General features: G+C 44.8%; 1 protein-coding gene across 5 annotated transcripts in view; it reads left to right on the top strand.

The window, feature by feature from the left end:
* Positions 1–22976, top strand: part of hdac4 (histone deacetylase 4) — a 236352-nt gene that overhangs the window by 182961 nt on the left and 30415 nt on the right. For all 5 annotated transcript variants that reach the window (XM_055870842.1, XM_055870841.1, XM_055870840.1 and 2 more), the window contains 7 exons: positions 103–205; positions 3149–3195; positions 6415–6522; positions 10823–10878; positions 11026–11113; positions 16682–16801; positions 18432–18529. In XM_055870842.1, the coding sequence (XP_055726817.1) occupies positions 103–205; positions 3149–3195; positions 6415–6522; positions 10823–10878; positions 11026–11113; positions 16682–16801; positions 18432–18529 (620 nt within the window). The remainder of the gene's footprint in view (positions 1–102; positions 206–3148; positions 3196–6414; positions 6523–10822; positions 10879–11025; positions 11114–16681; positions 16802–18431; positions 18530–22976) is intronic.

Genomic DNA, 22976 nt, shown 5'->3' with positions numbered 1-22976 from the left:
TCCCCCTCTCCCTCTCTCTCTCTCCCCTCTCGCTCTTTCTTTCTCTCTCTGTCTCTCGGTCTCTGTGTGTCTCTCTGTCTCTGTCTCTCTGTCTCTCGGCAGTGTATCCGAGGGCGGAAAGCCACTCTGGAGGAGTTGCAGACGGTTCACTCTGAGGCCCACGTCCTTCTGTATGGAACCAACCCACTCCGACAGAAACTAGACAGTAAGTCCTACACCAGTGCTGATCTAGGATCTGTCCAAATAATCTAATTCATCATGATCTAAAAGGCTAAACTGACCCTAGGTCAGAAAACCTACTCTGAGATGCTTTGTGGATATGGCCCATATCCAAGTGGGTGTTGGTGCTTAATACACTATACAGGATCAGTTGTGTAGATGCTCTCAGTATAGTGAGGGCGAATCCCAAGTCAAATTTTCACATTGTCTTCCATTGACATCAATGCATGTCAGAAGTTAGGATTGGCCTGTATCTGACGGAGTCTGTAATACCTACATGTTTCAAGCAGACCACCATAGTCCCTGTGCCCAAGAATGCGAACGTAACCTGCTTAAATGATTACCGCCCCGTAGCACTCACGTCGGTACCATGAAGTGCTTTGAAAGGCTGATCATGGCTCACATCAACACCATTATCCCAGACACCCTAGACCCACTCCAATTTGCATACCGCCCCAACAGATCCACAGATGACGCAATATCAATCGCACTCCACACTGCCCTTTCCCACCTGGACAAAAGGAACACCTATGTGAGAAAGCTGTTCATTGACTACAGCTCAGCATTCAACACCATAGTGCCCTCAAAGCTCATCAATAAGCTAAGGACCCTGGAACTGAACACCTCCCTCTGCAACTGGATCCTGGACTTCCTGACGGGCTGCCCCCAGGTGGTTAGGGTAGGCAACAACACGTTTGCCACGCTGATCCTCAACACTGGGCCCCTCAGGGGTGCGTGCTTAGTCCCCTCCTGTACTCCTTGTTCACCCACGACTGTGTGGCCAAGCACGACTCTAACACCATCATTAAGTTTTCTGTCGACACAACAGTGTCTGATCACCGACAATGATGAGACAGCCTATAGGGAGAAGGTCACAGGAAAAGGAGGGCCCCATTAACATCGACTGGGCTGTAGTGAAGCGGGTCGAGAATTTCAAGTTCCTTGGTGTCCACATCACTAACAAACTATCATGATCCAAACACACCAAGACAGTTGTGAAAAAGGCACAACAAAGCCTTTTCCCCCTCAGGAGCTTGAAAAGATTTGGCATGGGTCCCCAGATCTTCAAAACGTTCTACAGCTGCACCATCGAGAGCATCCTGACCGGTTGCTTCACCGCCTGGTATGGCAACTGCTCGGCATCCGACCATAAGCTGCTACAGAGAGTAGTGCGTACAGCCCAGTACATCACTGGGGCCAATCTTCCTGCCATCCAGGACCTCTATAGGCTGTGTCAGAGGAAGGCCCAAGAAATAGTCAAAGACTCAAGTCACCCAAGTCATAGACTGTTCTCTCTGCTACCACACTGCAAGAGTTACAAGAGCGCCAAGTCATGGGTCCAAAAGGCTCCTTAACAGCTTCTACCCCTAGGCCGTAAGACTGCAGAACAATTAATCAAATGACCCCCCCCCCCCCCCACATTTGTTTTGTACAATACTGCTACTCGCTGTTTATTATCTATGCGTAGTCACTTTAACTCTACCTATATGTACAAATGACCTCGACTAACCTGTACCACCACACATTGAATGGATATGGCCTTCGTTATTGAAAATGTTATTGTGTACGTTCTTTTTTTTTCTTTCGCTTATTTAGTACATATTTTCTTAAATCTATTTCTTGAACTGCATTGTTGGTTAAGGGCTTGTAAAGTAAGCATTTCACGGTCAGGTCTACACCTGTGACAAATACAAATGGATTTGATTTGGTTTACATGTACAAAGTACACTACATGAACAAGATTGCCTACAGTATGAAAGTGTATACGACGATAACAGTCTCCCATAGACTGCTATCTCCCCCCTCTCACACCTCCGCTGTCTGTTATTACAGGGCAGAGCTGGTCTAATGGTAGTGCTCCTCCACCAGACCATTATCAACTTTATTATCTGCATTATAGCCTTCTGTGTAAAGAAAAAGCCAGGAAGCTCCAGAGTTTTTTTTTTTTTTTTACCTAATCAACCGCCATTTTATTTGTTGTCGTTCCATTCTCGTGTTATCTCGCCACAGTTGGAGCTAGGTCAAGTCTGTTCCTATGCTCGGTCAAGGCCGCTACCTCTGCCAATAATGACCGCACGCACGCACACACGCACACACACACAAACAATGTTCCATGACATCACTCCTCTGTGTTTACTCCCTCCACCCAAAGTGTTCTGATCCATCACCTAAATATTTCCTATTGGTTGAGAGAGAGAGAGGATGACTGACGGCTTGGCTCACACATCGAACTATGACCACCCTGGCTGTCATATCGGAGTGAACCAAGCAGTGCCTGTCGAAGAACAGTCATTTTGTCCCAACCTTTTTAGTTACTGCAGCACGGTGTACATTTTGCTCTGCCCGGAGTACCCCTGAACGACCCCCAAGTACCCGCAGGAGACTGTTGGACTTTCCGTATCTCCACTTGCACCATTTTAAAAGTGTTTACTTCAAATATGTGTGATTATGTTGTATGTTCTGTCATGCGTCAATGCTCTAGGAGTGTCTGCTATATGAATTCATATTAATGCAGAAGTGTAATGATCAACTCAGGACCCACTAAGAATAGTGAAGGGTCACCGAGACACATTTGAAATGTTCAGGCCCAAAGGTGAAACGCTGCTCTCTCGATTAGACTGCACTAAAAATCATACACACATACACAGGTGTAGCCTATGTTCTCAAATCACGCAGGGTGTTGTTTTAAGGGTGTGGGGTTTCCACTTTACAGCGTTTTGCTCGAATTTGTACGGGTCAAGATTCGTTTATATCTCAGAGGGGATGTCGTGTCTAAGTTGACGCTGTAGTCATCTTGCAGATGCTTCTTGACTGGAGAGACTGGCCGGGCATACTGTGTGACAAGGGAGTATTCTGGCGGCTGCCTCTAACCTCTCTCTCTCTCTGTCTCTCTCTCTCCACCCCCCTTCTTCCTCTCTCTCCCTCTCAGGTTCATTGACTCCCATGTTCGTGAGGCTGCCTTGTGGAGGGGTAGGGGTAAGTCACTACCCTACTTATTCTCCCCTGTCTAAATAATGGTATGGTGTGTTATCCCACACACACACACACACACACACACACACACACACACACACACACACACACACACACACACACACACACACACACACACACAACCACCCTGGAGCACCAGAGGCAACCAAAACTGTTGCTCTGCTTTCTGTCGAGTGGGTAATTGTGACCATATGTTTTCTATAAACAAGCTGTGTTCTGTAGAGTGGGTGGGAGGGCGCTGTCTGTGTGTTGAGGGGGACACTGGAAGGGGGGGGGGGGTTAAGGGGGAGGTTGGGGGGCAATGCTATGTGTGTTTGTGTGTGCTGTTCCTTCAGTGTGAAGGTTGGGAGGAGGGAGGAGGGGGGGGGGGGGGGCAGGTAAGAACAAGGTCAGCTGGGTTAGTGTATGTGTGTGACCCTCTGTCTGCTTGCATTTCGTTGTCTTCATGGGGCGTGTGTTCCCTTGCGTACTGTATGTGTGGAAGTGTGTATTGGAGCGTGTGAACTCAGATTGTGTGCTTGTTGCTCCCTAGATCAATATGTTGACAGAGGTCTGATTTGCAATCCCTCTCCCTCTCCCCCTTACCTATCTACCTCTCCACGGAGGGCGTCTAGCTGGGTCTGTTGTGCTGCCCGCTGCTGCCGGCGGGAAACAGAAGGGGCTCTGCTCTGTTTTATGGAAATGAGGCTAAATTGTTGTCTTCCTGTAGTCCCAGCACAGCGCCTCGGCTCATCAAATTACTCTGTCAGCCTGAGCAGAACTGCCACTCTTTCATTCCAACACGTTCCCTCACTCTCTTTGGTTCCCTGGTCCCTCGTTTTCCTCTCTCTCGTATCCCCCTATCGCTCGTACTGGCGCGCCTCTTTCGCCTCGTCTTACTCAGTCTCAGTCTTGCGAGTCGCTTTCGTCAAGGCTACTCTGCCCTTCCGACGTTGCACTTTCTTCTCCTTTAGGGGCTAGTGACATACTTTGGCGCTGTGTCCCTCCCCCCCTCGCTCAATCTTTTCTTTCACTTTTTTACACACTCCTCAGTTCATCCCAGGGTACATTGTCACATTTTGTCGTCTTCTTCCATTTTTTTTTTATCTCTATCACTCGATTACTTTATCATTCATTTCCTTGATTACTTCCTCACTCACTCACTCACTCACTCACTCACTCACTCACTCTGGTGCAGCCGTCACTCTTCATTCAACTCCCCCGTGCCCTCTTCCCCCAACCCTCCAGTCTTCTTTGCATCGTAAATGCACCGCAGACTCACAATTCGTGACAAAGTCCTTCTTGGCGTGACTTGAAAAGGCCCCCTGTGTTCCTTTTCTCTTCTAACTCTAGCCGTGAGCGTTCATGCCGTTGAAAAGCCAAATGCAGCAGGCAGGGATCGCCAGAGTTGATCAGCGACCCCGAGGTTCACAGAAACCCTGCAGAACCCCCACAGACTCCCTCTCGCTCTATCCCTTCTCTACATTTACGTTGACATTGTAGTCATTTGGAGGACGCTCCTATCCAGAGTGACTCACAGTTAGTGCGTTCATCGTAAGATAGCTAGGTGAGACAACCATATATCACAGCCACCGTACGTACATTTTCATCAATGAAGTAGCAAGGTCAGAGCTAGTGGGGTAGGGGGGTGAGGCGTTAGTGTGAATGGGGGGTGCTGTGGGATTATTTTAGATACTGTTTGAAGAGGTAGGGTTTCCGACGTTTTCGGGAGATGGGCAGGGACTCTGCTATCCTAATTTCAGGGGGAAGCTGGTCCCACCATTGGGGTGCCAGGACAGAGGAGAGCTTGGAGGGCCAAGAGGGCTAAGAGACCAGAGGTGGCAGAATGGGGCGCTCTGGTTGGGGTGTAGAGTTTGAACATAGCCTGAAGGTAGGGAGGGGCAGTTCTTCTTGCTGCTCCATAGGCAAGTGCCATGGGCTTGTAGTGGATGCGAGCTTCGACTGGAAGCCGGTCTCTCTTTCTCTCTCTCTCTCTATCTCCCTCCCCCCTATTTCTCTCCTCCTGTCTTTCCCTCTGCCAGCTGTTTTCTTCTCCTTAGGTTATTCCATCTCAGAATTCAACCTTAACCCGGGGGGGTGAGAGAGAGAGAGAGAGCACAAGTTGGTTCCTTGATCCACAAAACATGTTTTATTTTTTACATGCAGTCAGTGTTACAACAAGGAGTTAAGAGTCCTATATGTATGCTGAGTGTGTGTATGTGTGCAACAATATGTAGTCTAGTGGTGTGTAGAGAAGTAAAGATGTGTGTAGAAGTACTGTGTGTGTGCGCTGTGATTGGGGCCACGGAGCAGGCGTGTGTCAGCATAATCAGCCCCGACTGATGAATGCCTGGCCTCTCTCTCTGACCACATGCACACCCACACCTCCACAACACCGGGACTAGCCAGCTCCCCCCCCCATCCCACATCACTCTCCATGCCCCCCCCCCTCCTTTAAAATATTTAATATTTCTCTCCATCTACAGTATATCCCTCATCTCTCCCAAACTTCTCCCATGGCTCAATATTGACACACGTCTGTGAATAAAAGCCATCTCACCTCTCTCCCGGACGTTAACATCACACCTCTACTAGCATGCTTTTGTGTTCCCCCATGGGATCCCACCAGAAGCATACTCAGACGGACAGACGTGTGAAGAGCAAATTAGTTCCCCCTACCCTTTAGATTGACATACAGTGCATGTTTGTGTGTTTTTGTGTGTGTGTTTGTGCAACTGTGTGTATGTTTTGTGCATGTGTGTTTGTGTGTGTGTGTGTGTTTGTGTGTGCCAGCAGGCTATTCGTGCGTGCGCATATACAACAAACTAAGCCGGGCTGTCCAAACTGAGTTTCTGTCTGTAAGGGGAGTCATTCACGTCAGTTGGATTGACCCATAACTCACTCTGAGAGTCTCTTTTCTGCTCAGCAATCAAGTCCCCCCCCCCCCTCCCCCGCTCTTCCTGTGCAAGCGTTGAGGGATTTGTAAAGACTCTGTGTGATTGTGAGTGTGGTTAGGGGCTTTTGTATTGTAGCTTGTGTGCGCATATCTTCTTCACTCTTTCTACCTCTGGAATTGTTGGGACTGGGAGGACAAATGCCACCACAGTCATCCTGGTCCAACATTGTCTAATTGTATGCTTTACCCTGTTTACATTGTGCATTATACATGAACACGTATCTATTGCGCATTACATAAATGTGCATGTGTGTTCGTGTTCACAGGTGGACAGCGACACCATTTGGAACGAGGTCCACTCGTCCAGCGCGGCTCGTCTGGCTGTGGGCTCCGTGGTGGAGCTGGTCTTCAAAGTGGCGGCTGGAGAGCTCAAGGTTAGCTCCATGTCCCTCGTCATCGTGTGTCTGTCTAGCTGTCTGTCTGTCTGAATGCCTATATTACCAACGATAATGCCATCTCGCGTCGGACGCTGAATGCTAATGCTAGCCCATCTCAGGTGAATAGGTGGCAGAGTGGAGCGTTGATCATTAGACCACATTAACGGCGTTAACGCTAGCCCCACTCAAGTGAGGTCTATTAATATGGCGCCGAAGAACATGGCTGATGTTTTACATTCTCCCAAGTAATTGTGCAATTTTGTTTAAAAAAAAATGCTTTTTGTGTAACTTATTTTTTTAACTTATTGTGTACATAATGTTACTGCTACCGTCTCTTATGACCGAAAAGAACTTCTGGACATTTTCCATTTTCCTTGCACCAGCAGAACAGAGATGCTACCTCTGGTATGACGAGGTGGGGGTGTGTGTCTTTTTGTCAATAACCGCTGGTGCCAAATGTCTAATATTAAAGAGGTCTCGAGGTATTGCTCGCCTGAGATAGTGTGGTCGACAACTTATCATAAGGTACTCTATCTACCAAGAGAGTTCTCATCTGTATAATTCGTTTACCACCACAAAGCGAAGATTGCACTAAGACCGCTCTCAACCAGCTGTATAAGGCCATAAGCAAAGAAGAAAATGCTCACCCAGAAGCGGCGCTCCTAGTGGCCGAGGACTTTAATACAGGCAAACTTAAATCAGTTTTACCAAATTGTCGCTTCGAGACAAGCAACGCTGAAGCATGCACGAGAACACCAGCTGTTCTGGATGACTGTGATTAAGCTCTCGGTAGCCGATGTGAACAAAACCTTTAAACAGGTCAACATTCACAAAGCCGCTGGGCCAGACGGATTACCAGGACGTGTACTCAAAGCATGCGCGGTCCAACTGTCAAGTGTCTTCACTGACATTTTCAACCTCTCCTTGACCGAGTCTGCAATACCTACATGTTTCAAGCAGACCACCATAGTCCCTGTGCCCAAGGAAGCGAAGGTAACCTGCCTAAATTATTACCGCCTCGTGGCCCTCACATCGCTAGCCATGAAGTGCTTTGAAAGGCTGGTCTTGGCTCACATCAACAGCATCCTCCCGGACACCCTGGACCCATTCCAATTCGCATACCACCCCAACAGATCCACAGATGACGTAATCTCAATTGCGCTCCACACCGCCCTTTTTCACTTGGACAAAAGTAACACCTATGTGAGAATGCTGTTTATCGACTACAGCTCAGCGTTCAACACCAAAGTGCCCACAAAGCTCATCACTAAACTAAGGACTCTGGGACTGAACACCTCCCTCTGCAACTGGATCCTGGACTTCCTGACGGGCCGCCCCCAGGTAGTAAGGGTAGGCAACAATGCGTCTGCCATGCTGATCCTGAACACTGGGGGCCCTCAGGGGTGTGTACTTTGTCCCCTCCTGTACTCCCTGTCTGTTCACCCACGACTGTGTGGCCAAACACGACTCCAACACCATCATTACGTTTGCTGATGACACAACAGTGGTAGGCCTGATCACCGACAACGATGAGACGGCCTATAAGGAGGAGGTCAGAGAACTGGCAGTGTGGTGCCAGGACAACAACCTCTCCCTCAATGTGAGCAAAACAGGAAAAGACGGGCCGAATAGGCCCCCAGTAACATCGACGGGGCTATAGTGGAGCAGGTCGAGAGTTTCAAGTTCCTTGCTGTCCACATCACCAACGAACTATCATGGTCCAAACATACCAAGACAGTCGGGAAGAGGGCACGGCAAAACCTTTTTACCCTTAGGACACTGAAAAGATTTGGCATGGGCCCCCAGATCCTCAATAGGTTCTACAGCTGCACCATCAAGAGCATCCTGACGGGTTGCATCACCGCTTGGCATGGCAACTGCTCGACATCTGACCGTAAGGCGCTACAGAGGGTAGTTTGAACGGCCCAGTACATCACTGGGGCCAAGCTTCCTGCCATCCAGGACCTATATAATAGGCGGTGTCAGAGGAAAGCCCATAAAATTGTCAGAAACTCCAGTCACCCAAGTTATAGAGTGTTTTCTCTGTTCTCTGTTTTCTCTTGCTGCATGGCAAGCGGTACCGGAGTGCCAAGTCCAAATGGCTCCTCAACAGCTTCCACCCCCAAGCCATTAGACTGCTGAACAATTCTGCTGAGCCCCCCCCCCCCCCCCCCCCGCCTCTCACTGTTTGTTTGCTACCTATGCATAGTCACTTCGCCCCCACCTACATGTACAGATTACCTCAACTAACCTGTACCCCTGCACACTGACTCGGTACCGGTGCCCCCTGTATATAGCCTAGTTACTGTTATTCTTATTGTGTTACTTTTTATTATTACTTTTTATTTTAGCCTACTTGGTAAATATTTTCTTCTTCTTGAACTGCAGGGCTTGTAAGTAAGCATTTCACGGTAAAGTCTACACTTGTATTCTGGGCGTGTGGCAAATAAAGTTTGATTTGATTTGAATTAGGCACAGGGCTAGCTTAGCTTTATTAATTTAGGCTTGTTAGCCGTGCTCTCTCTTAACACCTCCAGACTCGGAAGGAATGCCCGCCGCCCCTCCCTACCGCAAAGCTCTCATTAGCACTTTTCAGACAGACACTCCTCCCCTGCTGCCCGCCTCCCTTCCTGTGTCTGTGGCCTCTCCTGGCAGCGCCCGACTGTCGTTTGAACTCCGCGGGGCGGCCTAGTGCGTGGGCATCGCTAATTGGCTAACGCTAATAGTCCCCGCTAACACCCCGGCTTTATTAGCCTGCCCACCTTAGCCACCTGCAGAGCTGGGTAAGGTAACGGAGCCTTATGATAATCCCTCTCTCCGCCGTTGGCATAGGATGCTAAATTGCTAACGCTCGCAGAGGGTTTCAGCTAGGACTTAGGGCTTCAACTAGCTTGTTCACTCTCTTTTTTTGTTCCAGTGGAATTGGAAGCGTTGGTTTGGGGAGGCAGTTAGTGCATACCGTAAAATGGATGTGATCTATTGTTATTTGAAGGTTGTTGTTTGGAGTGTATCTGTTGATGAGTATGTAAGCCATTTACTGAACAGCACTGGTTGTTGTTACTGAGATTTATTCACTTGTTTTATTCGTTCATGAACTTGTTTGTTCATCCATTTATCTCGATTGATTTATCGAGGGCATGGCTCTCTTTCTAAGAATAAGGACCTGAAATGATTCATGAAAAAATGCCTGCGCTCTACATACGGGTTAGAGATCACAGGAAGTGACCTCCTTGCCCCTTAACCCCATCTTAGTACACACGCGCGCGCGCACACACACGTAACCCCAGAGAGGCAAACCAGACTCTAACATCACCTGCCACCCCCTCGTGCCTGTTCAAGTGAGCCTTGCATCTGCATCATCAATGTTTCTAAAATAGAACTCAATGGAATTCCATTAATCTCTTTAAATCACACACACTCGCTCTCTCTCGCACACACAGCTCTTTGAAAGCGGTCCCTATCGTCAGAGGGAATCTGAGTTCCTTCTGTCCCTCTGCTAGAATAATATCCTCTGTGGCCAGGCGAGGTGGAGAGTAATCCACAGCAGCTGCCTCAACATCATTAGACTGGACTACAGGGACACAGGTCACCTCACCACGTACACATACCACAGTCAGTCAGGGCCCCAAAAACACTGGGCGTCCCTACCAGTCCCCATATGTCCCCACATTACACCAGGACTGTAAACAGTCGGCGCGGGAGCAGCGGGAGTCCCCCAGGTCCCTACATTAACACAACATCCACGCCTCGCGCTGCTGCTCTCAGCTGTCAGCCATACCTTTGTGTGTGTGTGTGTGTGTGCGTGCGTGTTTCAAGTTTCAAGATTTATTAGTCGTAAGTACAGGATACACATGGTATACACTGTCCAACGAAATGCTTACTTGCAGGTTCCTTCTCGACAATGCAACAACAATAAGAAATAATACAAGATAAAGTAAATGGCTCAGTAGAATAGAATAAACATTTTCGCGTGTGTGTGTCATCGGCAGTGTCTGACCCTCCTCCCTGTCAATGGCAAAACAATTAACTGTGAGCCACAAGGGGATTTAGGGTCATAGAGGCAGAGAACTGAATACTGCATGGAGAAACTGGAATGTGTGTGTGTGTGTGTGTGTGTGTGTGTGTGTGTGTGTGTGTGTGTGTGTGTGTGTGTGTGTGTGTGTGTGTGTAAGTAGGTATTTTCGTGTGTGTTTATGGGGTTATGTGTTTATCTGTGCTATTACAGTACGAGTGTCTGTTAGTCTGTGACTGATCAAGGCCTTATGGGTAACATGGCTCCCTCTTCTCTGATTGGCAGAACGGCTTTGCTGTAGTCCGGCCCCCTGGACACCACGCAGAAGAGAGCACACCTATGTAAGTCCCACGTCATTTATGTTTCTTTCTTCTCATTGGAACAGATCTTATTGTTATGGAAACAGTATGAGATTTCGAGCAAAATCAAATTATCAGAACCCTAATCACAATACCTGTTGGACTCTCTCTCATCACTCCATCACATAGGGGATTCTGTTACTTCAACTCCGTGGCCATCGCAGCTAAACTTCTGCAGCAGAGGCTCAGTGTCAGTAAGATCCTGATTGTGGATTGGGTGAGTTCACCTTGGACTTCCTGTGCTTTCACACAGAATGAGGTGGGGGTAGTGGGTTCGTTTCCCGCTGATGCCACCCATGCGTAAAATGTATGCACGCATGTCTTTAAAGTCGCTCTGCATACAATTGTCTGCTAAATGACATATATTATTATATAAAATAATGTGACCTGTCTTTGCCAGCAGCATACCACCCTGCATACCATTCATTGCTGGCTTGCTTCTGAAGCTAAGCAGGGTTGGTCCTGATCAGTCCCTGGATGGGAGACCAGATGCTGCTGGAAGTGGTGTTGGAGGGCCAGTAGGAGGCACTCTTTCCTCTGGTCTAAAAAATATCCTAATGCCCAAGGGCAGTAATTGGGGAGACTGCGCTGTGTAGGGTGCCGTCTTTCAGATGGGACGTTAAACGGGTGTCCTGACTCTCTGAGGTCATTAAAGATCCCATGGCACTTATTGTAAAAGTAGTGGTGTTAACCGCGGTGTCCTGGCTAAAATTCCCAATCTGGCCCTCAAACCATCACGGTCACCTAATAATCCTCAGTTTACAATTGGCTCATTCATCCCCCTCCTCTCCCTTGTAACTATTCCCCAGGTCGTTGCTGTGAATGAGAATGTGTTCTCAGTCAACTTACCTGGTAAAATAACGGATAAATAAAATTAAAAAATAAATCTTTATTAACATTTGTTAATGTTCTGCGTAGGGCATGTCCCCGACAAAAAAAAATCTTTGTCTACCGAGAGCAGCCTTTTTAAACATATTTTTAAATGTGTATTTTTCCCTATATAGACACACCCTATGTGTTAATAAAACTAACTATGTATAGGCTACTGAGCTTATCTGATGCTTTAAGCACACTGTGATGTATTAATTAAGACATGCAAATGACTCAAGAGGGAGCCAGAGATCAAGATAGCCTCCGCCTTCACAGATTCTGCCATTAAGCTCCTGAAGTTGCCGGGTAATGGCCTACATCAGGGTCGGCAACCTTTTCCATTTGTAGTACCAATTTATCTTACCATTTCTACCACCAGTTATGATTTTCAAATGCACATTTTCATAGAACAGTTTCATTTAATTTATAATAAAGTCTTCGTATTGCAAAATCATGATGTGCTAAATCAAAATAAAAAAAATTACTTCTATAGCCATTTCAAACTATGTCAAAATTGCCTGCATAAAGCCCCCAAAAGAAACATTGCAGCCTGCAGGTAGAAAATATCCTGATAAAAATAAATATCCTATAAATTACATTGGCTACACATGGCCTGTCTGCAAGGAACTTGAAACGTTGTATCAACTTGGTCTGGCCTGAAGCTGGTGCTAGCGAACTTGCAACATTGTATAAAATATTTTGGGCCAGTGAGCTCCGGACAGACAGATCTTTAGGTAATTTGTGCAAGGGATAAGAAGTAATCAGGTAGGCCTATTTAATTACGTTTCCACCGGATCAGAGCACTACATTTTTCCCCCTTTCACACACCAAGTGGTTATATTTATAAAAAATATTTAAAAAGTGAACCTTTATTTAACTAGGCAAGTCAGTTAAGATAACATTCTTATTTACAATGACGGCCTACCAGAAGGCAAAAGGCCTCCTGCGGGGACGGGCTGGGAATAAAAAATAATATAGGACAAAACACACATCACGACAAGAGAGACACAACAACACTACATAAAGAGAGACCTAAGACGACAAAAGAGCATGGCAGCAACACATGAAAACACAGCATGGTAGCAACACAACATGACAACAACATGGTAGCAACACAACATGGTAGCAGCATTAAACATGGTACAAACAGTATTGGGCACAGACAACAGCACAAAGGGCAAGAAGGTAGAGACAACAATACATTACGCGAAGCAGCCACAACTGTCAGTAAAGTAAGAGTGTCCAATATTGAGTCTTTGAATGAAGAGATGGAGACAAAACGGTCCAGTTTTAATGGTTTTTGCAGCTTGTTCCAGTCGCTAGCTGCAGCGAACTGAAAAGAGGAGCGACCCAGGGATGTGTGTGCTTTGGGGACCTTGAATATACACTACATGACGAAAAGTATGTGGACACCTGCTCGTCGAACACCTCATTCCAAAATCATGGGTTGGTCCCCCTTTGCTGCTATAACAGCATCTACTCTTCTGGGAAGGCTTTCCACTAGATGTTGGAACATTACTGCGGGGACTTGCTTCCATTCAGCCACAAGAACATTTGTGAGGTCGGACACTGATGTTGGGTGATTAGGTCTGGCAGTTGGCGTTCCAATTCATCCCAAAGGTGTTTGATGGAAGAACACAAATGTCTAGAATGTCATTGTATGCTGTAGCGTTAAGATTTCCATTCACTGGAACTAAGGGACCTAGTCCGAACCATGAAAAACAGCCCCAGACCATTATTCCTCCTCCACCAAACTTTACAGTTGGCACTATGCATTGGGGCAGGTAGCATTCTCCTGACACCTGCCAAACACAGATTTGTCCGTCGGACTGCCAGATAGTGAAGCATGATTAATCCCTCCAGAGAACATGTTTCCACTACTCCAGAGTTCAATGGTAGTGAGCTTTACACCACTCCAGCCGACGCTTGGCATTGCGCATGGTGATCTTAGACTTGTGTGCGGCTGCTCGATCTTGGAAACCCCTTTCATGAAGCTCCCGACGAACAGTTGCTTCCAGAGGCAGTTTGGAACTCGGTAGTAAGTGTTACAACCAGGGACTGACGATTTTTTTACACGCTTCAGCACTCAGCGGTCCCGTTCTGTGGGGTTGTGAGGCCTACCACTTCGCAGCTGAGCCTTTTCCACGTCACAATAACAACACTTACAGTTGAACGGGGCAGCTCTGGCAGGGCAGAATTTTTTAGAAAGGTGGCATCCTATGACGGTGCCACGTTGAAAGTCACTGAGCTCTTCAGTAAGGCTATTCTACTGCCAATGTTGGTCTATGGAGATTGCATGACTGTGCTCGATTTTATGCACCTGTCAGCAACAGGTGTGGCTGAAATAGCCGAATACACTCATTTGAATGGGTGTCCACATACTTATGTATATACAGTATAGTGTATATATATGTGCAACCGCTCAAGTAAAACAATCTTGGTCCACCAACAGCCTAACAACCAAACAATCGACCAGTCGACTAAATGGGGTCAGCCCTAGTTCTGCGAGTCTAATATAATGCTTTTACAGACCAAGTTATTCAGTGGCAACATACAGTACCTGTCTGTATAACATGATATGAGACATATGTCTGGCGTTAGAATCTGGGAAATTGGTGTCATAATAATCTTGGTACCAGATCTTGCAAGAGCGCTGGACACTGTGCGTCATGTCACTTATCAGTAGGAAACACATTTGTGTCAAAAAGTGCTGCTTATAAAGACTGTCAAGCTAGGGTATGTACAGTTGAAGTCGAAAGGTTACATACACTTAGGTTGAAGTCATTAAAACTAATTTTTCAACCACTCCGCAAATTTCTTGTTAACAAACTATAGTTTTGGCAAGATGGTTAGAACATCTACTTTGTGCATGACACAAGTAATTTTTCCAACAATTGTTTGCAGACAGATTATTTCACTTATAATTCACTGTATCACAATTCCAGTGGGTCAGAAGTTTACATTCACTAAGTTGACTGTGCTTTAAACAGCTTGGAAAATTCCAGAAAATGATGTCATGGCTTTAGAATCTTCTGATAGGCTAATTGACATAATTTGAGTCAATTGGAGGTGTACCTGTGGATGTATTTCAAGGCCTTCCTTCAAACTCAGTGCCTCTTTGCTTGACATCATGGGAAAATCAAAAGAAATCAGACAAAATTGTAGACCTCCACAAGTCTGGTTCATCCCTGGGAGCAATTTCCAAATGCCTGAATGTACCACGTTCATCTGTTCAAACAATAGTACGCAAGTATAAACACCATGGACCACACAGCCGTCATACCGCTCAGGAAGGAGACGCGTTCTGTCTCCTAGAGATGAACGTACTTTGGTGCTAAAAGTGCAAATCAACAGAACAACAGCAAAGGACCTTGTGAAGATGCTGGAGGAAACAGGTACAAAAGTATCTATATCCACAGTAAAACGAGTCCTATATCGACATAACCTAAAAGGCCGCTAAGCAAGGAAGAAGCCACTGCTCCAAAACCGCCATAAATATGCCAGACTACGGTTTGCAATTGCACATGGGGACAAAGATCGTACTTTTTGGAGAAATGTCCTCTGGTCTGACGAAACAAAAAAATAACCATTTGGCCATAATGACCATCGTTATGTTTGGAGGAAAAAGGGGGAGGCTTGCAAGCCGAAGAACATCATCCCAACCGTGAAGCACGGGGGTGGCAGAATCATGTTGTGGGGGTGCTTTGCTGCAGGAGGGACTGGTGCACTTCACAAAATAGATGGCATCATGAGGATGGAAAGTTATGTGGATATATTGAAGCAACATCTCAAGACATCAGTCAGGAAGTTAAAGCTTGGTCGCAAATGGGTATTCCAACTAGACAATGACCCCAAGCATACTTCCAAAGTTGTGGCAAAATGGCTTAAGGACAACAAAGTCAAGGTATTGGAGTGGCCATCACAAAGCCCTGACCTCAATCCTTTTGAAAACTTTTGGGCAGGACTGAAAAAGTGTGTGCGAGCAAGGAGGACTACATACCTGACTCAGTTACACTAGCTCTGTCAGGAGGGATGGCCAAAATTCACCCAACTTATTGTGGGAAGCTTGTGGAAGGCTACACGAAACGTTTGACCCAAGTTCAACAATTTTAAAGGCAATGCTACCAAATACTAATTGAGTGTATGTAAACTTCTGACCCACTGGGAATGTGATGAAAGAAATAAAAGCTGAAATAAATCATTCTCTCTACTATTATTCTAGTATTATTCTAGACGTTTCACATTCTTAAAATAAAGTGGTGATCCTAACTGACCTAAGACAGGGAATTTTTACTAGGATTAAATGTCAGGAATTGTGAAAAACTGAATTCAAATGTATTTGGCTGACGTGTATGTAAACTTCCAACTTCAACTGTTGGTCAGAAACTGAAAGAGGAGCGTATTTTTACATTTTAAAGGTCTTTCGAATTAGAAAATGTCTCTATAGAACTTCTAAAGCAGTCCCGTCAAGAAATAGGCACTTAGTTTAAAAATAACGTTCTTTGAAAGTTGTCATGTGTGAGATAATGCCTCGATATAGAAGCTTAAGTCACTTTTTCATGTTTGTCTATGTAGGAAGGTCTACTGAAATGAAATGGAAAGTAATAGATATTGTCACGCAGCAATAGGATTTGTAAAACAGACTTAATCCAATTGTACTCTTAAAACAACCCTCTGAACTAGTCACAAAGTTTGTAGGATGTTAGATAGTGGCTAAGCACGACAATGGAGAGCATTCTTTTCTGGTTTCCACTTGCTATTAGTCTTCTATGCCCATCTGACGACTGATTCAAGGTTGATTTTGTTGTTTAGCGCACAATGCTTTATGGATAGGATTTGGATGTGGAGACCTGATCCTAAATCGGTTGTTAGAGTCAGGAAGTAACCATAGCCTGCCACTCTCCATGTCTGTCAGGATGTTCACCATGGAAATGGCACGCAACAAGCATTCTACAGCGACCCCAACATTCTCTATCTGTCACTCCATCGCTACGACGATGGCAACTTCTTCCCCGGCAGTGGAGCGCCTGACGAGGTGAGTGGCGGAGTGTGTGTGTGCGGTGTTTCCCCTATGATTTTTTTCAGCAGCATTGGCAAAGTTAGGGGGGGGGGTTGAGGGACAAATGGCCGTTTTAAAGCAAGTTTTCTGCAATTCTAAACGTTTTGTCATGGGGCTGAGACAAATTGCAGTTTCAAAGCTAAATTTCCTCCTATTCAACACATTTTGCCATTGGACTAAGAGAACATTTTATAGTTTTAAAACAAATTTCCTGCAATTCTACACATTTTGCAATGGGATTGAGAGAACATTTTACAGTTTGAAAGCACATTTACAGTATTTCAACACATTTTGCAATGGCATTGAGACAACATTTTACAGTTCAAAAGCTAGTTTCCTGCAATTCTACACATTTTGTCATGGGACTGAGAGAAAAATGTCAGTTTAAAAGCTAATTCCCTGCCATTCTACACATTTTGTCATGTGGCTGAGAGAACAGTTGCAGTTTTAAAGCTAATTCCCTGTAATTCTACACATTTTGCCATGGGGCAGAGAGAAGATTAGCAGTTTTAAAGTTAGTTTTCTGCAATTTTACTCATTTTGCCAAGGCTTATGCCGTGTTTTTATGCTATCTGAGTGACTCAAACATTATAACAAAATTAATCGGGGGCCCCTTGCCATGACATAAAAAATAAAAAAAAGATTCTCCTGACTGTCTCGTTTTTATTTTGGTGATTTGTATTATTTAAATATATATTTCTCTATTATATTTTCTACATACTTTATATCTGGTTTTAATCGTTTTACACTGAAAACATTTTACCATCCCGAAAATGTATATATTTTTTTCAATACCAATGCTTTCCTCTTGCTAATGAAAAACGATGTACTGAAGCGTAGGGTTCCAAAATTCTTGTCACTTTCCCCAAATCCCCAGCTTTTCCTGAATTTCTGGTTGGAGGATTTCTCTCTTATTCCCTCCTGATTCCAGGATCTTCCCGGAATCAGGAGGGGGAACCTTGGAATTCTTTGAAAGTTGCAGCAATTTTGCCGATTGGTGACCACTCACTAAGTTGAAAACGGATCATCAAATTAAATGGTGGCCGTGTTTCACCATTCAGTCAAACACTGGGCACTATACTTTCTGCCATCCCTGGCTCAATAACTAATAATGACCAGAAAATAGATTTTTGGAATGTTCCTGTTATTCACAGTCAAATTGGCAACATAAAGAAAACTCAAATGTTGTTGGCTCTCCCCTAGTAATTGCTACAATATTGACAGTAGTCCAATTGTAGCATTTCCTGATACATGTTTCTTAATGATGAGGCCAACCGCCACTTAGTTCAGATTATTGATGTTGTTGGTAGAATGCCCAGACTTAATGTAAAAGTGTGTGTTGCGTGTCCGTGTGTGTGTGCGTGCATATATTAGTGTGTGCTCTTGCCTGGCAGCTGTAATCTGATCTTTGACAGGTAAGTAGCAGGAATCGCAGCAGTCTTTTCCTAGAGATACTACATATATTACCAGAAAGGGCCTCGATATGGTCCATCTACAGAGGAATGGTCAATCAATGTTCAGACGTTATGGTGTATGTGTGTGTAATTTTGCGTGTGTGTGCCTGTTGTGTGCGTGACTAACCTATGTTGCGTTGTGTGTGTTGTAGGTGGGCACTGGGGCAGGCATGGGCTTCAATGTGAACATGGCTTTCACCGGGGGACTGGAACCACCCATGGGAGACGCAGAGTACCTGGCTGCCTTCAGGTAACACACAAACACGGACTAGCTACCACAGAGTATGGTGATGTTTTCTTAAGCTGGGAACACCAGCGCATGAAATCAAAAGAGAGAAAATGAGGGGCCTGTTTAGTGGGGAATTTGCAGCGATGGGGGTTGGCTGTTGGAGTGTGGAGTGCTTAGGGAGCACTCGACTGAGGAGAGGGTTGTATTTCAACAGGCTGAATGTCCCAGTGGTCCGTCTGTCCTGACAGTTCCCACCTCTGGAACCATATACAGTGGGGTTCAAAAGAATTGACACCCTTGATAAAGATGAGCAATAATGAGTGTATAACATAAATAATTCAAATACTGAGCTACATTGAGAGTATGAGATAATGATGAGTGAGAAAGTCACCGAGGGTCAAAGATCATACCCCCAAGACATGCTAGCCTCCCCTGTTATTGGTAATGGTGAGAGGTTGTTAGCATGTCTTGGGGGTATGATCGTTGACCCTCTAACTTTCTCACTCATCATTATTCACGATTCATTCAGGACTATCCGTAATCATGGTAGCATCCGCTTTAACGTAGAAGTGTTAAGAAACATATTCTATTTTTATTTATAATCAAATTTACTAGGAATATGGGACCAAATGCTCAACTTTTGACTACTTTAATTATTATCATAATTTTGACCCATACCTTTTTGGAGAATTTCTTTTTGATTAACTTGTTAAGCAAAATATCTTTCTCTGAGAAATTATATTATTATAAAATAATATAATTTCCCACTTTTTTTGGAGCATGCAATATAGCTCAGTATTTGAATAATCTATTTTACACAGTCATTATTGCTCACCTTTATCAAAGGTGTCAATAATTTTGGACCCCACTGTACACCCTACTGTCAGGCCGCAAGTCTACAGACGCTCATTAAAGGGATAATTCACTCCGATATCACCCACTGCCTTCTTGCCTTTAATGTAAATGATACCCTATGTTGTCGAGGTCCACAGCTTTCAACTTAAGCCAAAGTGACGGATACAGTAAGCTATTGTTAGCAGTTAGGATTAGAACGTAGTACATAGAGATAGTTGATCTCAGACTCAGGACAACAGTAGATTTTTTTAGAGGGAAGAAAACATAAAAAGGGCTTCGAAAATCGATTGGGCAAATGTAAAATATCCCTGCCAAAAATACAAGTCATTTTCACAAATACAACCACGTTAACATTATTTGGGGTCAAACCTCGGTCAAATACATATGTCAAATAATTCCATACGTTTCAGGTGCACTTGATTAATTTGCCCTGTACAATGGAACCAAATAAATAGTCCCAAAAGTGTACGTATTGTCCACACATTGTCTATTTTGCAGTAATATCTATTCATATGATACACTACATCAACGTTACATCTCATCCAGAGCAGAAGTACTGAGAGAATTTCATCTGGGGGGGAAATGCATGGTTCACCATGACTGTGTGAAAAGCTCCCATCCAAAAATAACAGTAAGTGGGTTCTATATGGCTGAGAGTGTCACGATCGTGTGGCGGATTGACGGACCAAAATGCAGCTTTTTGGAAAATAAGCCATCTTCTTTATTAAACACAACACGAAGATGAACACGACACAAAAACTCTATACAAAATAACAAAACAACCGTGAAGCTACAAACGTTGTGCACATACAAACAGGCTACAAACGTTCTTACATAGACAATTACCCACCACCAATGAGAGCCTATGGCTACCCTAAATAAGGCTCCCAATCAGAGACAACCGAAATCAGCTGTCTCTAATTGGGAACTCATTCAGGTAACCATAGACTCTCCTAGATAACTAACCAACATAGACAACTCTAGACATATACACTCAACACAAAACCATCTACTACACCCCATAACCCCTTTACCAAATAAACACCCAAAACCAACAAAACATAAACATTCCCCATGTCACACCCTGACCTAACTAAAATAATAAAGAAAACAAAGAATAATAAGGCCAGGGCGTGACAGAGAGGCCATGAAACATGAAGTATGATGTGTTGTAGTGCACGGCCGAGGCAAAGCTTTGTGGCGGCCTCTTTTATCTGCCAAGCAGGCTGATGCCAGGGCTGAACTCCATTAGGTCCGCTGTCTGGGGCTATTTATAACCCACCTACACACTCGCACTGTACACACACACATAATTCGAGCAAGCGCATATAGACACACAACACAAACACACAAGAAAACACAAACACCACTCGAAACTCATGCACGCATACTCACAGGCACCAATGTGTGCATACATACACTCACCCACCCACCAATGAATGAATGCATGCATACACTCATAAACACACTCACACACACAGACATATGGTGGGATGCAGGACAGAGGGCAATTCGCGACGCCCCATTTTGAAGATGAGCTGTCTGAGCTGCCGGTACCAGTAGACACACATCAAGCCGCTCTCTCTCTCTCTCTCTCAATGGCTGGCTGCACACTATGCTATGCTAACCAGGATACCGTGCCCCCCTAATGTACCCCAGATCTCAATCTCCACATACAGTTGAAGTCGGAAGTTTACATACACCAAATACATTTAAACTCAGTTTTTCACAATTCCTGACATTTAATCCTAGTAAAAAATATCTGTCTTAGGTCAGTTAGGATCACCACTTTATTTTAAGCATGTGAAATGTCAGAATAATAGTAGAGAGAATGATTTATTTCAGCTTTTATTTCTTTCATCACATTCCTAGCGGGTCAGAAGTTTACATACACTCAATTAGTATTTGGTATCATTGCCTATAAATTGTTGAACTTGGGTCAAACGTTTCGTGTAGCCTTCCACAAGCTTCCCACAATAAGTTGGGTGAATTTTGGCCCATTCCTCCTGACAGAGCTGGTGTAACTGAGTCAGGTTTGTAGGCCTCCTTGCTCTCACATGCTTTTTCAGTTCTACCCACAAATGTTCTATGGGATTGAGGTCAGGGCTTTGTGATGGCCACTCCAATACCTTGACTTTGTTGTCCTTAAGCCATGTTGCTACAACTTTGGATGTATGCTTGGGGTCATTGTCCATTTGGAAGACCCATTTGGGACCAAGCTTAAAATTCCTGACTGATGTCTTGAGATGTTGCTTCAATATATCCACATAATTGTCTGTCCTCATGATGCCATCTATTTTGTGAAGTGCACCAGTCCCTCCTGCAGCAAACCACCTCCACAACATGATGCTGCCACCCCCATGCTTCACGGTTTGGATGGTGTTCTTCGGCTTGCAAGCCTCCCCCTTTTTCCTCCAAACATAACGATGGTCATTATGGCCAAACAGTTCTATTTTTGTTTCGTCAGACCAGAGGACATTTCTCCAAAACTACGATCTTTGTCCCCATGTGCAGTTGCAAACCGTAGTCTGGCTTTTTTATGGCAGTTTTGGAGCAGTGGCTTCTTCCTTGCTGAGCGGCCTTATAAGTTATGTCGATATAGGACTCGTTTAACTGTGGATATAGATACTTTTGTACCTGTTTCCTCCAGCATCTTCACAAGGTCCTTTGCTGTTGTTTTGGGATTGATTTGCACTTTTTCGCACCAAAGTACATTCATCTCTAGGAGACAGAACGCGTCTCCTTCCTGAGCGGTATGATGGCTGCGTGGTCCCATGGTGTTTATACTTGCGTACTATTGTTTGTACAGATGAACGTGGTACCTTCAGGCATTTGAAAATTGCTCCCAAGGAAGAACCAGACTTGTGGAGGTCTACAATTTTTTTTCTGAGGTCTTGGCTGATTTCTTTTGATTTTCCCATGATATCAAACAAAGAGGCACTGAGTTTTGAAGGTAGGCCTTGAAATACATCCACAGGTACACCTCCAATTGACTCAAATTATGTCAATTAGCCTATCAGAAGCTTCTAAAGCATGACATCATTTTCTGTATTTTTCCAAGCTGTTTAAAGGTACAGTCAACTTAGTGTATGTAAACTTCTGACCCACTGGAATTGTGATACAGTGAATCATAAGTGAAATAATCTGTAAGCAATTGTTGGAAAAATGCACAAAGTAGATGTCCTAACCGACTTGCCAAAACTATAGTTTGTTAACAAGAAATTTTCAGAGTGGTTGAAAAATGAGTTTTAATGACTCCAACCTAAGTACCGTAATTTCCGGACTATAAGCCGCTACTTTTTTCCCACGCTATGAACCTTGCGCTTTATACAATGACCCGGCTAATTTATGGATTTTTCCCGCTTTCACAAATTCATGCCGCCAAAAAACTGAGCACCGTCACATAATGTGACGTAAATCGAGCACGCTCAAACTTTCCATCATTCTGATTACGGTAGTCATTTTGTCACCCTCATCATGGCAAAGACACGGAGAAATGCATATGATGCAGCTTTCAATTTGAAGGCGATCGATCTGGCTGTTGGAAAAGGAAATAGTGCTGCTGCACGGGAGCCTTAATGAGTCGATGATAAGACGTTGGAAACAGCAGCGT

This window comes from Salvelinus fontinalis, chromosome 19 (assembly GCF_029448725.1).
Source record: "Salvelinus fontinalis isolate EN_2023a chromosome 19, ASM2944872v1, whole genome shotgun sequence".
NCBI classification, from domain to species: Eukaryota; Metazoa; Chordata; class Actinopteri; order Salmoniformes; family Salmonidae; genus Salvelinus; species Salvelinus fontinalis.
This window is presented reverse-complemented; position numbering and strand designations above follow the sequence as displayed.